The sequence below is a fragment of the Lottia gigantea genome (genome assembly GCF_000327385.1).
Source record: "Lottia gigantea unplaced genomic scaffold LOTGIsca_8, whole genome shotgun sequence".
NCBI classification, from domain to species: domain Eukaryota; kingdom Metazoa; phylum Mollusca; class Gastropoda; family Lottiidae; genus Lottia; species Lottia gigantea.
In genome coordinates, this window is record NW_008710662.1 from 3,684,916 (window position 1) to 3,699,730 (window position 14,815).

The window sequence follows — 14,815 nt, forward strand, 5'->3', positions numbered from 1 at the left end:
TTAAAAGAATCGTTTCTTTTTCTGTTTTGTGATAGATGCCTTAATGGCTGCATGGAATACATCTTCAACACCTTTATCTAATTTTGATGAACACTCAACGTAAGATAGAGCATTAATTCTATAAGCCATCGCACAACCATCTTCAAATTTAACTGGTCCTACAGTACTATTACAGTTCACTCGTAAATCGGATTTAGTACCCACCAAGATAATTGGTACAGAACCACAAAAATGTCTGATTTCCGGTAACCAATTTAGAGAAACGTTTTCTAAACTTATTAAACTGTTAATAGAGAAACACAAGATAACCACGTCAGTTCCAGGATATGATTTTGGTCGAAATGTTCCATAATCTTCCTGTCCTGCTGTATCGTGAAGACATAACTCAATCTGTAAAGATAAAAATTATTCCAGAATGCTACAAATATCAAAACATCTTTAAGAACAACTGTCATTTTGGTGCGTATCACTCTTTCCATATATGGGGAAAAGTATTTATAGTGTTGACATCTTGCAAATAAAAAGCAATTTATGAAATCACGAATCACTCAATTAAAATGATAAATTACTATAATAAATGTATAGGTCTATTTATATACATTGGTTATATCAAAAAGCAATAATTATCGATTTTTCAATCAAGTATTTAATTATGTAATAAGATGAATAATTCGTCTATAATACGTAATCAATTCGCTATATAAAATATTGAATATGGCTATTAGATCATTACAAACTCATACACACAAATCAATATCTCGGTATGTTTGTTATTCAAAGTTTTGAAAAGTAAGTCAGTCAATGACTAAGGAGAAATACATCCAAGTATTGATTCAAAATGATGCATTTATAAAATAAATTCAGCTTTCATTTACATAACTGAAAGCAACTGCCTACAATTATATGATATGAAAACAAACTGCATTTAGTGGCAACGTCAGCCTCAAGAGACTTGGGGTACAAATAAGGGGCATATGGACAACTGTTAAGGTTGAAATTCAAGATTGAACTTACCGGTGTTTCACCATATTGTACATTTTCTACTGTAATGTGAGAAACAGTTGGTATGTTATTATCACTATAGTCACCATATGAAAATCTGTTTATTAAACAAGTTTTACCAGCATTCCCATCACCGATTACTAAAATTTTCTTTTTCGTCAAACATTTCTGAGGATCAATAACAGCCAGGCTGTCTGCAAAAGAGAAAAAAGAAATTATATCGAAACGCCCTCTTTGAGTCTATGAACTTTCTCGGCGTATAGCTTAAGTCTAACATTCTTCATTTTGGTAACTTTCGAATAAGAATATTCTTTTACCCTAAGATGGTGCAATTTTTGGTTTGCGTACGTACACGTGTATGAGGATCTAACTATAATAAGGAAGATCGCTCGACTTTTCTCGAAAGCATATCATTTATGATGGCAAAAAAGAAAAAAAAGCTGACTTTGTGACTTACCTTGTCTTGTTACACACTTAAACATGGTTTCACTTTCTATTAAATACGTATAATAACCGAATGTGTTATATAAGCGTTTGGAATCACATGTATGAACAATATAAAATTTATAACTCGTTTATATACCACCTTATGGACAATCTAAATATAACTTTCATTCCAATTGGCTTATATTACCTGTGGCTCTGCCTTCTTTTCATGTTAAATTGTAGGCGTTGTTTACAAAGGACTCAGTGGTTTGTAAAGGTGACTCATTTCTTTCGATGTATTGCCTTATGTTATGTTTGATTGTTTAATTCGAGTTAAAAATGACACAAAAAAGTTTTTAAAAATTATTCACGTAAATTGTGTACGTCACTGAATTCAGTCAACAATCCTACATTATTGTGAATTATTTGTTCAATGAAGCTTGGGATTGTTGAATAGATGTAAGCTGCATACTTTACAGAACTCGGTCATATGCATACCTTTTAGTGAAGTAGAGGCTCTACGAGTATCTCCAATGTCATCAGTGGGTCTCGGGTCTTTAGATGAACGTGTTATTTAAAAAGAATACTGTATACATGTCTGAGGATGGTTAAACTCTCCCAGGGAAATAAAGAAATCTGAAGTTACATTCAGAATATAAGGTCACATTCGTAAAAGTCGTTTAAAGATCTACAGTTATCTATATAATGATATTATGAAGCCATTGGTAATCGTGAAATATTTCGGCATTAAACTGATTTAAAACGATTTTATTGAATACTTGTAGTAGAACTGGACGTCGTTATTTGGCAATATTTTGGATAGCTGAAATTGAACTTTATCAGTTGGTAAAGGAAATATTTAGAACGGACTCTTTTTCAGGTTGAAAGACAAAGATGACGACAAAGAAGGTGTTAGTGACATTCTGCAGAAGAACTTCCGCAACAATAACATTAAGACATCTTCAGAAAGTCTGCAAACCATAAGCCATAATGTTTCTGTCAATGTTTCTGTGATTGCCTGTATTCCATAGCGTACAATCCAATCAAATTTCTGTATTCCGTGATGCAAGAGCAATTGTCATGGTATAAGTAAGAAGTTCGTAATAGCTTGACAATGTGAAGATGTTTGACTAACCTATCTGAGAGACTGGATTTTTGACGACTACTAGCAAGAGAATCTGAAGAATCGCAAGACGTACCCAAACTGATTGCAACACCAATTGCCACACATTTGCTCATGTTCTACTTTCTTGCAACAATAGAATCTTATCGTCTACATACGTGAATAGATTCTGCGACCATCGTATTATTACGTCATGCAACTGCAGTTGCTTGTAGACGGCCAATTTGTTGATAATATCTTGATAATAGAGTTTCGCGAGGAATCTGGTGAGATTCTTTGAATTGCCAGTCGACCTGAACAAAGATTATTTAAATATTCAAACTAAAACGAACCTTTTCATCAAATGGTTTATTAAAATATGCAAATATCACAGCAAATCATTTTCAATAATATACATATGGTAAAGAAAGGTAACGAAACAAATATTTTTAAGATAATGAAGATAAATCAATGAATTGCACGCATTCTCTTCAAGTGGACCTAAAACCACATTGGATGAAACCACGCTCGGATTGTCCATATCTGATGTTCATGTCAGTCTCAGTCAAGTCAGATTGTGTAACGACAAATCCTTAATAATGTTTCTCGAGTACCATGGATATCCTTATCAAAAAGGCTTGGGATAATGGTATGGTAGATTCAGGATTTGAGAATTGGTTTTCGCTTCTTGGATTTCTTGGTAAAGCAGTTCTTGACCGCTTCTTTAAACACTGTTTCAACACCAATATTTGTTTTAGCTGAGCATTCCAAATATGTCATTGCGCCTATTTCATTGGCCACTTTCACAGCATCATTGTACTTGACTGGCCCTTCCTTAATAAACACCGTAGATACGGCATCAATGTCACAATGTTCATCTCTAATATCACTTTTTGTACCAACTAATATTACTGGTGTTTTACAACAAAAATGTCTGATCTCTGGTGCCCAGTTTATAACCACATTAGTAAGACTGTCCGGGTTGTCTAGAGAGAAGACTATCAAAACGATATCAGTATCAGGGTAGAATATTGGTCGTAATCTATCATAACATTCTTGTCCAGCAGTATCATACAATAATAAATCTACCTGAAAAATAATATAACAATCAGTTAAACATATTGTATATTTTTCCATCTCTGAATAACAACTGACGATGTATATATACATATCTTCACAATGCCAAGGTACAAGTTTGCAAATGTAGCGATTTGGTTGTATTGTATGCTAGCGTATACAGTCAATCCCAGATGGATAGAATTTCTGTTCGCTTCTATAACGGTTAAGATCTATTTGACCACAATTCTCACATTTCTATGACGTAATTAATAATAATCTTACATGTGTTTTTCCATACATAACTTCAACAACATCGTTTTCAAAAACTGTTGGTAAATAACCATTTTCATTGAATTCATTTCTGACGAATCTGTGTAATAGACATGTTTTACCACATTCACCATCTCCTACTATCACTAACTTCTTTCTAGTAACTTTCTTACAACTACTGTCTGAAATAGTTTTAATAATACTTTAATAAATATAAAAAATAAAAACCCTCTTGAGTACAAACGATCATTGCAAAAAAAAGGAATAAAATAAAATAAAGTCTGGCAAAACAATGGAACAATTCATATGAGAAAGTTTATCAATTACAAATGACCATAAGCATTATATCGGTCTAATAAATTCAGATTTATTCTCTGTTCACTTAAGCGAAATGCATTTGATCGAGATAACTTACTAATTTGAAAAAGTCATTAGTCTTATTATCTTTCAATGAATAATTTTGATTGTTTTGAATTGCATATATCATAGGCCTACTAGAACTATAGAAAACTTTTAATTTATAGTAGACATACCTTGTCTTGTAATACACTGGAACATTTTGAACACTTTAATCATGAGCTTTCCATATAAGTTGGATCCAATATGAATCTGATTGATAATTATATACATGTACAGTTATAATATATAAACTATACCTATATCTAAATGTAGCTCTCGCATTCTATTGGTTAGAATGAAGTAACTATTTATAAATTCCATTCACAAACGTCTATTTTGAGCTAGTGTTCTACTTTCTATTTAAAGAAATTATAAGAATTTCAAAACTTAATTAAATAATGATAATAATTGTTCAGTGTTAATTTTTCAACAATTTTCCAACGTCTGGTCATATAGACTAGTACAAATTTTCGTTTGCAGTAACATACTATAAATATGTCTACACTTTTCTAATGTAAGTTGTTGTAAAAATAATTGTAATGTAATGACATTCAAGGATTATTGGAAAGGGGGTGGGGATGCTTTTGCTTGTTTTTATAAAGTTAAAATAAGTTTTATAAAATTGAAAGCTGTGCGCCTACAGGAATACAAATTTACACATAGCCTACATATCGAGCTTACCAGAGCATTTTATAGTTGAAGACAATAAAAAAGGTGATTTACAGTGACAGTGTGATATTTTCGGAAAATTTTTTGCCCCTATTTATGATAACTATAGGCCTAATCAAAAAATGTTGATTGATATAAAAAAAAATTCTAAATATTATGAACTTTTTCAGAGTTTTTCTCAGAGTTGTCAAATCTTACAATATTCAAGTATATTGAACGTGATTGTTACAGTATCACCCAATTATAAATACTATTAATAATAGACTGTGATAAATCACAACAATCACAAAGAAACAGAACGGATAACAATGACGTCATAATCAAATGAGGTATAAAAGTGGGGATAAAAACGAAAATGGCGAATTACAACGGCCCGTTGTACGAGAGAGCATGTTCTGTGTTTCAAAGACGAGTCAAGCAAGTCTATTTTCAACTGAATCCATTTCTAGAGAGAACTAATTTGAAAGACGAAGAAGCTGAATGTTATCAACCAAGTAGTAAATTCGTAATACCATTGTCCTCAATTGTTGTTTGTGAACAGTTTGATTCAGATGAAGCTCTAGATTGGAAAGTTTTAAATCCAGGTATGTTTGTCAGTCTCTGATTTGGAATTGATCCAGATTAATAAGGTGGTCTTCGAAACAAACCCTTGTGGCTAAGTTTAAGTTAGAAAAAGCATCTGAAGTCTGAATCATCTATGATATTGAGTTATCAACGTGCCAGTGACATTGAGAGACAGCTATGGTGAAATTGGTGCACCTTAACCATTAGGCCCCCATACCTCGTCCATGGAGATGACGAGAATCCACACGTAATCAAGCTTAATGTTTTTGATTGATTTTATAATCTAATCTCTGGGTCAAAATCCTGCAACATGTCCTTTTTCTGTATTTCAGAAGAATTTTGGGAATATCTCTATTCAGATGGTTGGGCAGACGACTGTTCTTTGCGAGTATTAGAAGGCGAACTTCTAGAGCTACTGAAAACGATATTATGTGTTTTGGAGAAAAATGAAGAGGTAACAAGTCACAATACGTTTGCATATGCGAAAAATAAAAGACGAGTCCACAGGTGTTATGTGAACTCTCAAGATGCTGTAAGTAGGCTATCTTTGATTTTTTTTTCTGGTTGAAACAGGGTTATCATACAGTAAACGTTTCTATCGCCGGCAAAAATTTTAGATATTTTTTTATAAAGCGTCCAAAGAAGAGAAAATTAAAAAAATCTTCCAACGGCTAGTGGTCATATTTTCATAATGCATCAATTCCAAATTACTATCAACGGACCATCTAAATTGTTCATTCAGGCAGATTGACACAGGTTTTGAATTTGAGTGCTTCCGTAGCTATCATGTGCCAACATCATCTTCGCATAATCAGCATTTAAGTGTTATCATTGTTGTTTTTCAGAAAGAAGAATTTACAGATCAAACATTACTGGTAGAATTTATATATTATGGTGTAAATCAGAAGATGAGTAATGAAAAGAAGAAAAGGGAAACATTAGTAAGTTGGAGAGATTATAAAGAAATGGCTGCTAAGGCTGCTGGACTTACCAGGTTGATAGATATAGTCGATCTTATGGAATCCAACAAGAAAAAGAAGAAAACAGGTGATTTTATGTCTTTGGTCCGTGCACCTAAATCAACATATATTGGAGCTCAGACAGAGAATAAAGATGTAAGGATGGAAACATTAACAGCTATGAGATGGGCTGAGGGGTTTCGAGCAATGAATAACTCAAGAAGACGTAGTCAATTGATGCAATCACCCCCAACCATTGGATCAGGTTCAACAATTCTACCTTCGTCGGATCAACTTAGCACTATTACAATCGAACAAAATGCATCCACAATATCGGGCAATGGCAGTGAACGTTTAGCTAAAATGGATGAAATATTATTTGATAAATCGAAAAAAGTAGGTCGATCCCGCCGCGCCAACACATTCTTTGGAGGTTTGGTCGGCAGAAGAGTACCGCCCGGTGATGAGTTTTATATCAATCAACTTACCCCAAAACATACAGAACCTTTTCAAGCTTCCGAATATCTACGAAAACTGAAGCAAGAAAGAATGACAGAAAGAGAAAGGGAAATAGAGGAGGTCAAACATCTTACTGATAAAATGAAAGAAAATAAACTAGAATGCATTGATGACTCCCGTCAATCATCTGATGGATCATACAAACCCCTCATGAGAATCTATGATAGAAGAGTGTCATTCGGGGAGTTCTATCGTTTTCTTCAAGATGAAAATAAATATGATCCACGATTTAAAAAGGGGGCTTCAAAGAAAAAGAAACTATCAGATGGTATAAAGGTCCGGAGATCTACAAGTATCGGAATAAAAAAGAGTTCCAGAGCAACCGCTGTCGTGGAAAAACCGTCCAAAAAGATCGTAACTGATAGACAAAGGTTTGCTAATATGGTTGGAGGTGTAACTGATAGTGATGCTGCAAAAAATCATTGTCTTAAAAATGTTAGCTCTGATCACAAAACTGAAGGACACGTGATTACCAAACCACCATCTTCAGTAGGACGGGGAAGACGTCAAAACTCGATGTTCTCTGATACAGTCCCAAAAACTTCCCACAGGCGTTTTGATGAACAGTTTTATACTACCTTACCCAAAATAACCTCGCCTATTTACGAAGGAGTTTCCCGAGTTGAGAGTATCGGTGAAAAATACACGCCAATGGGGAACGTTGGAGAACGACAAAATCGCGGATATAGAGGTGGATATAGCAAGAGAATACCAACAGCAACAACTGGAGATAGTGATTCCGATGTAGAATCTTTAGACTCGCCTGTTTACGATGAAGAAGATGATTTTGAAGATACCGTTTTTGATTCCAATAAACTTAACCGCAAGTACAGTATTGAGAAAATCAAAGCCATGAAATCTAAGAAGGAAAAGAAACCCCCAGTTTTAAATATCCTCAAAAAGTTTTGTCGAGTGAATAAGATGATGACCAATTTAGGTCCAAAACCTAGTAAAACCCCTCGTAAATCTGTTGCTGATGCAAATAAAGCAAAACAGTCTGCTAAAGCATTTGGTATGTTCCGTCGATTAAACAAAAAAGGCTTGCCAGAAGTTAAACCAAAAACAGAAATAGGTAAAATGAAGCATTTCGAATTTTTAAAACACAAAGATTATGAGCTAAAAATACCAGATGTAGTTAAACCTGATTTCAAAACTTCATCAATCGAGAACTTCAAAGACAATCTATTACAAGCAATGGATTATTTTGTTATACGTAAAGAAATGATAACTTCCAGTCATAATTATGAAACTGTTACTACTATAACATTCACCCGTCCAGAGGCTTATGTTAGATTACATCAAGTGCCTAAAGATTCCTGATAATATCATCTGTATTGTTTGTTGATCATATCTTGATAATAATAATAAAAAAATATTTTCGTAGATTTTCTGTTTTATATTATGCATAAATGAATAGAATTTGTATAAAACTGTATAAAAACTATTCTTGTAATTAAACTGAATGGATCATGAACTGAGAGTACACATCTTTATTTTTGTCTCACTTTTTTTAACGGTATTGCAACGTCTTAGGGTGACCAAAAATTTTAAATGTTTAAACGTGGCCAAAGTGAGTCTTTGTTCTTCAAAGGGCTTACTTTGTTTCATAACGATATAACATAATCCAAAAAAAAACATAATATAGTAATCCACTAAACTAAGTAATTTTGAAACATGTGTTTTAATAATTATTTAGTTTAGTGGATAAATCATCTTATGTAGAGATTTTTAGAAATGGCACCTGTTAAGTCCAACTGATGAGTATATACACTTGACCAAGTTTGAGACTAAAAATTGTATGTCCAAAAGGTAGTATTCCTTTAAAAACTTTTACCTATCAATGAACCGTTGAATGATGTATGAAATGACCCCAATGACAAAACCTGAGGCGAAACGTCTCTAAGATAAAACCGGAAGTAGATAGAGCCCTCTCTAAACAAAATACTTCTACTTCCGTTTTCTAAATATCACAGTTATCTTAGTCATTGAGATTGTTTCGAAATTTACCATTTTATTTTGTTTTTATTTGAAAACTATTTCGACTTGATTTTGTATTGAATCAGTATTCTCAAGATGTCTGGATTTTTCAAGAAGAAACCAACCATTGAACGTAAGTTAATGAAGTTTTCGTTGGTCCATTGCCTTCTTGCCGCTCTTACGTCTTAGATGACAGACACTAGTCCTATTGTCAACTGACGGTGGCAGCAGTAATGACAACCACATTGTAACTATTGAGTTTGACATGAGGTTGACCCTCTTTAAGGTTCTGACATACAATAAATTGAAACATCAACACATTCAAAATCCAATTCAATCACACTGTATGAACTGTTACTTAATAACTTAATAAGGTAATCATATACAAGCAAATTTTGAAAATTGAGATACTACCGGTATTTAAGAATTCACCACCAGCACTATACGAGCTAGATAGAACTGAGAGCCTTTCAGATGGCAAAATAAACAAAATTGTCAACCATTCAAATCATTTATTGCTAGGTTGTTAAGGCTATTAAATTGCTAGGCTGTATGTAGAGGCTACTAGATTCATTCGTGTTATCTAAATATTCTATTAATAGAACAAATTAGAGAAAATGACAGAACAACAAAAAGAACTCAGAGAGGTGTTGAAAGAGATAGAGCTAATTTAGAAAAAGAGGAGAAGAAAATTGTAAGTAGTATTGTATTTTATCTTTAACTTTCATTAATTCTAGGTCTGAAAAGTTCAAATTGCCAGTTAGAAGAACAACTATTATTGTATATTATAATGTAAAATGATTTACAATGAAAGCTGAATAGAACAAAAATTTCAGTTTATAAGAGTAAAGATGTATAATAGTGAACTTACATATGGCCTTTTGTCTTTCAAAACTGATTGTATTTGATAGAGTAAACTTACTCTCTTTTTGTAGGAAATGGAAATAAAGAAAGCTGCCAAACAGGGAAATAAACAGGTTAGTATGTTAGCTGCTATAAGACTCTGATACCCCTAACATTAGTCTACAAGCAAATAGTCTGAAGTAAATTTGATTGAATGTTTAAACATCTCTTGATGTAGCCTTTGGCTTGTTTTTTTTTATTTGTGTAGTAAGTAAATCAATCAATATAAGAAGGCATATTGATCAATGCATTGTTTTTGGGGTAAAAGGAAAAAAAAAGAAGAACTCAATTTAATAAGGAGATACAATTCAACTAAATTATTTGTAAATATTTTTTTCTCCATAATAGTCTGTAGACTTTGATATTTCAAACTCATTGTTTTTCTAGGCTGCCACCATATTAGCTAAACAGTTAGTTGCCTTAAGAAAACAGAAGACAAAAACATATGCAGTTAATTCAAAAATAGGTGCAATAGGTAATCAACAAAAGGTATGTATACTGATATCATTCTTGCTTTAGAAATGTTACTCAGAGTTTCATGCTATGTGGTCTTTAGACAACTGATGTATTTCAGCCTGCATTCCTACTGAAGTTAGACAGGTATAACTTATTCTCATGTCTACACTCTGAGACTAGTTCGGAATGTTTGTTAAAAGATTTTTAATTCTTGCTTTATGATAATTGACTATTCAGTTTTGAAAGACTTTTCTTTTTTTAAACTTTCGATTTTTGCAAGTTATGGATGTACATCACATATTTTATTTCCATGTCCCTTGATTTTATTTTTTGCTACATTTCTTTTTACAGTTAATGCATTCTAATATGAAAATGGCTAATGCAATGGGAACAACAACAAAGGTTTGTGTTTTTTTTATATCTGAATATTGCTGTCTCCTATTAGATGGGGGAAGCTATAGTGATTTTGAAAGAAAATATTCTTATTTTAGGCTCTAGATAAACTGTTCATGCTGTTGTTAATGTTTCTAAAATATATTTTGAAAGAGGTCAAACTACATTTAATTCAATTAAATTCTTTCTTTTAGTCAAAAGTATTCATGATTATTTTGTTTCACATGTTTAGACTATGGTAGAAATGAATAAAGTTATGGATCCACAAAAAACAATGAAAATGATGCAAGATTTTGAAAAAGAATCTACTAAAATGGGAATGACTGAAGAAATGAGTAAGTTAAATATAAAAGTTTAATATATATTTGTATCCTGTAGTTGATACAACTTGGTATTAATATGGAAATATATCTTGCAGTTGATTCATCTATTTATTAGTATAGATTTATATCTTGTAGTTGATGATACATTAGATACAATATTGATATAAATTTATATCTTGTAGTTGTTGATACATTAGATACAATATTAATATAAATTTATATCTTGTAGTTGATGATACATTAGATGATATATTTATAAATTGTTGATACATTAGATGATATATTGATATGAATTTATTTCTAGTACAAGCTGATGATACATTAGATGTAGTTGATGATACATGAGGTGATATATCAATATAAATTCATATCTGGCAGTTTATGATACATAGATGATGTATTAATATAAATCTACACTTTGTAGTTGATGATACAATAGATGATATATTGATATAAATTGATACCTTGTAGTTGATGATATATTAATATAAATTTATATCTTGCAGTTGATGATATATTAATAATAGCTGATGATACATTAGATAATAATATTAATTTATATCTTGTAGTTGATGATGCATTAATTGATATATTAATATTAATTTATATCTTGTAGTTGATGATGCATTAAATGATATATTAATATAAATTTATATCTTGTAGTTGATGATACATTAGATAATATATTGATATAAATTTATATCTTGTAGTTGATGATACATTAGATAATATATTAATATAAATTTATATCTTGTAGTTGATGATACATTAGATAATATATTGATATGAATTTATATCTTGTAGTTGATGATACATTAGATAATATATTGATATAAATTTATATCTTGTAGTTGATGATACATAAGATGATAAATAAATATAAAGATATAAAGATGATAATAAATACCTTGTTGATGATACAATATTAATATAAATTTATATCTTGTAGTTGATGATACATTAGATGATATATTAATATTAATTTATATCTTGTAGTTGATGAAACATTAGATGGTGTATTAATATGACTTCAAATCTTGTAGTTGATGGTACACTTTATATCTTGCAGTTGATGATACATTAATTGATATATTAATTTATATCTTGTAGTTGATATACATTAGATAATATATTAATATGACTTTATATCTTGTAGTTGATGATACATTAGATGATATATTAGCTGAATCTGGTGATGAAGAAGAACAAGATGCTATTGTCAGTCAAGTTTTAGATGAAATTGGTATTGAATTATCAGGAAAAGTGAGAAAACTTAGTTATTACATCCTTATACATGTAGATAGCACATTGTCTTGCAATAGTGATTAAATTATGACAAAAAGGAAACCTCACTGTGCAGGAAAAATGAACATGGCATCAATATTTACTCAGAAGAGTTCTTACTAGCTGCTGAGAAGAGTTTTGGATCAGTAATATAAATTTGAAATTTATATTTCCCATGAGAACAAGAATCCAACAATGTGAATATTCTATTGTTCAAAACACTCATCTCTATATGTTGTAAATAACTGGTTATTTTATTTTCTTTCAGATGGTGAATGCCCCATCAGCACATAGAGGACAATTAGGTGAATCATCTAAAGCCAAAGGTGTGTCAGATGATGATATAGAAAAACAGTTAGCAGCATTAAAAGACTTATAGTTCAACCCTCCTATGTTTTTAATTGTTAAGTTTATGTGTATATAATGCAATAAATGCTGGTTTTTGTATATATTCTTTATTTGACATTTGATATAAAGGTGATATTAAACTGTTACCAGAAATCTTCAGGATATAATGTGATTGTATTATAAAATTGTTTGTGTGTATACATGTATTATATTTATACAAAGAAATTGGGGTAAAATGGTCTGATAAATCAAGTACTGCCAATTTCAAAATCTTTCAAGTATTCATTAAATAAATTCACTTTCAAATGAATTTATTTAATGGTTGGTTGTAACTTATACTGCGAGTACAGACTGAAAATATCACATTATTTACAAGATATTTTCAATGTTCAATTCACAATTTATTTTCTAAATTGTATAAAGATCTTCTTTCGAATCATAGCGTACACTGTAATATGTAGGTGATTTTTTATATAAAGCCAGTTTTCATATGCATTCAACTTTGGTTTAAATTGTGCATCAGTTTTTTTGTGTAAAGAAATCTGCCTATTAGTTGTGAACTATTTATAATCTGTCCATATGACTTTATAAAATGTTTTTGATTTCTTATCATGTTTTTCTTACTCTTCCCACATTGTGTGGTTCCTTAAAGGAACAGATTCGCCTTAGTCTTAGAAACAGGAATTTTTTATTTTAGCTTGACTAATAATCTGGATTTGAAAGTCAAAAAGACAATATAGAAAATAAGATATAGAAAATAAAATTCCTGGTTTTTAGATTTTTTTATGGAATTATTAGTACTTGAAGACTATTTACATGTTTTACACCAAAATCACCCCCAGAACTGGTCCCTTTAATGCAATTAAACCAGAATTCCTTTATATTTGGAATGTTCAGACTGCCCTCTGTTATGACAGATAAATTTTAAGAGTGTTTTATGATTACATATAACTTCACAGATTAGTGGGTATATTACAATGTCGTAGACCCATGATCCAGGCCACGTATTCTGCTACTATGTTAATGCTAGGATATCCTAGAAACAGTATTAGAAGTTAATAAGTAAGGACATCCAAACCTTAATAATAATATGCAGCCTGGTTTGATCTGAGTGTTCTAGATCCTTAGACATAAGGTGAAGATGTATACATAACTATTTCACTAGTTTGGATTTCAAACTAGAATGAATTGAACAGTTTTGATTTTCATCTTCCGCTAAATAGAAAAAAAAAATCAAATTCAGATCATTAGTGTCACATTGGCTACAAAAATGACCTTATTTGTTGAGAAATACAGACCTCTAAATATTTACCACCTGATATTTTCAGAAAAGCACTGTAGATATGTTAAACTAAGCCCAGTCAGCTGGTTTAAAAACACAAAGCAAATACTAAGAGGAGATTTTATTATGTCAAATGGAGAAAAATTATATTTCACAACATAAAAAGCAAATAACTAAATTATTACTAAACTAAATAAAGTATATAAAACATACATATATTATTCATAGATTTAGAAGCATAGTGTAAAATACTATTAAAATAAGGATCAAACAAAGAGCATCTCCTTGCAGGCACTTCAGCCTTTTATGTTGCTTTGTGTATACAGTATATAAGGAAAAAATATCAAGAGAGGAAACACCACCTCAATTGCATATACAATAAATGTAAATGGACATTAGTTTTGTTGTGCCAAGCCCAACATTAAGCATGAGTTTTAAATTTCAAAAAGTTTCAAACTGAAAGAAATAAAATGCTTAATCAAATTGAAGTTTATTGAGGAACAGATATCCATTGTAAAGAAATATAGTATAAAAATAATAGGAGTATTCAACATGGTTAATATATTAATTACATAATGAAAGAATACAATACAGACTAGAGTCTAGGATTTATTTAAAATAGGATCTGAATAACCAAACTAATAGAACGTTATAACCACATAAAATGCATAAAGATCTTACAAACTAAGTGAAATTTGATAATCTAATGTTAATCCAATTTGAATTTGCAGAAGGCTTAGTCTGCAGGGTTTCTATGATCCTACAGCTGGCGCTTCCCTACAAACGGTCCATGAGTATATCAGCATTCAATAGATACAGGTTATTTAGATGTGTAATAATAAACATATTTGAAAATAGATGTAATACTTACAGTGAGTAT

General features: G+C 31.0%; 3 protein-coding genes across 3 annotated transcripts; 2 read left to right on the forward strand and 1 right to left on the reverse strand.

Moving 5' to 3' along the window:
- LOTGIDRAFT_108011 (hypothetical protein) lies at positions 1–4,018 on the reverse strand (the record flags this gene model as incomplete). Its single annotated transcript, XM_009067047.1, has 3 exons — positions 1–166; positions 3,375–3,619; positions 3,872–4,018. Coding segments are annotated over 3 exons (558 nt in total), but the record flags the coding sequence as incomplete, so codon positions are not given.
- Positions 4,019–5,279: 1,261 nt separating this feature from the next.
- On the forward strand, positions 5,280–8,352 carry LOTGIDRAFT_229644 (hypothetical protein; the record flags this gene model as incomplete). The annotated part of the gene is made up of 3 exons (XM_009067048.1): positions 5,280–5,511; positions 5,824–6,023; positions 6,337–8,352. The coding sequence occupies 3 exons, from the start codon at positions 5,283–5,285 to the stop codon at positions 8,287–8,289; spliced, it is 2,382 nt and encodes a 793-aa protein (XP_009065296.1). The 3' UTR covers positions 8,290–8,352.
- A 579-nt stretch (positions 8,353–8,931) lies between these two features.
- On the forward strand, positions 8,932–13,261 carry LOTGIDRAFT_203267 (hypothetical protein). The gene is made up of 8 exons (XM_009067049.1): positions 8,932–9,079; positions 9,549–9,640; positions 9,882–9,923; positions 10,237–10,338; positions 10,657–10,707; positions 10,931–11,033; positions 12,178–12,284; positions 12,574–13,261. Exons 1-8 carry the CDS (start codon positions 9,043–9,045, stop codon positions 12,682–12,684), a joined length of 645 nt encoding a protein of 214 aa, XP_009065297.1. The 5' UTR covers positions 8,932–9,042; the 3' UTR covers positions 12,685–13,261.
- The last annotated feature ends 1,554 nt before the right edge of the window (positions 13,262–14,815 follow it).

Excerpts from the sequence above, each read along its gene's own strand:
- LOTGIDRAFT_203267 (XM_009067049.1), top strand. The coding sequence starts at position 9,043 with ATGTCTGGATTTTTCAAGAAGAAACCAACCATTGAAC. Across the intron at positions 9,080-9,548 it reads GAAGAAACCAACCATTGAAC|AACAAATTAGAGAAAATGAC; the intron begins GTAAGTTAATGA and ends TTCTATTAATAG. Across the intron at positions 10,339-10,656 it reads CAATAGGTAATCAACAAAAG|TTAATGCATTCTAATATGAA; the intron begins GTATGTATACTG and ends TTCTTTTTACAG.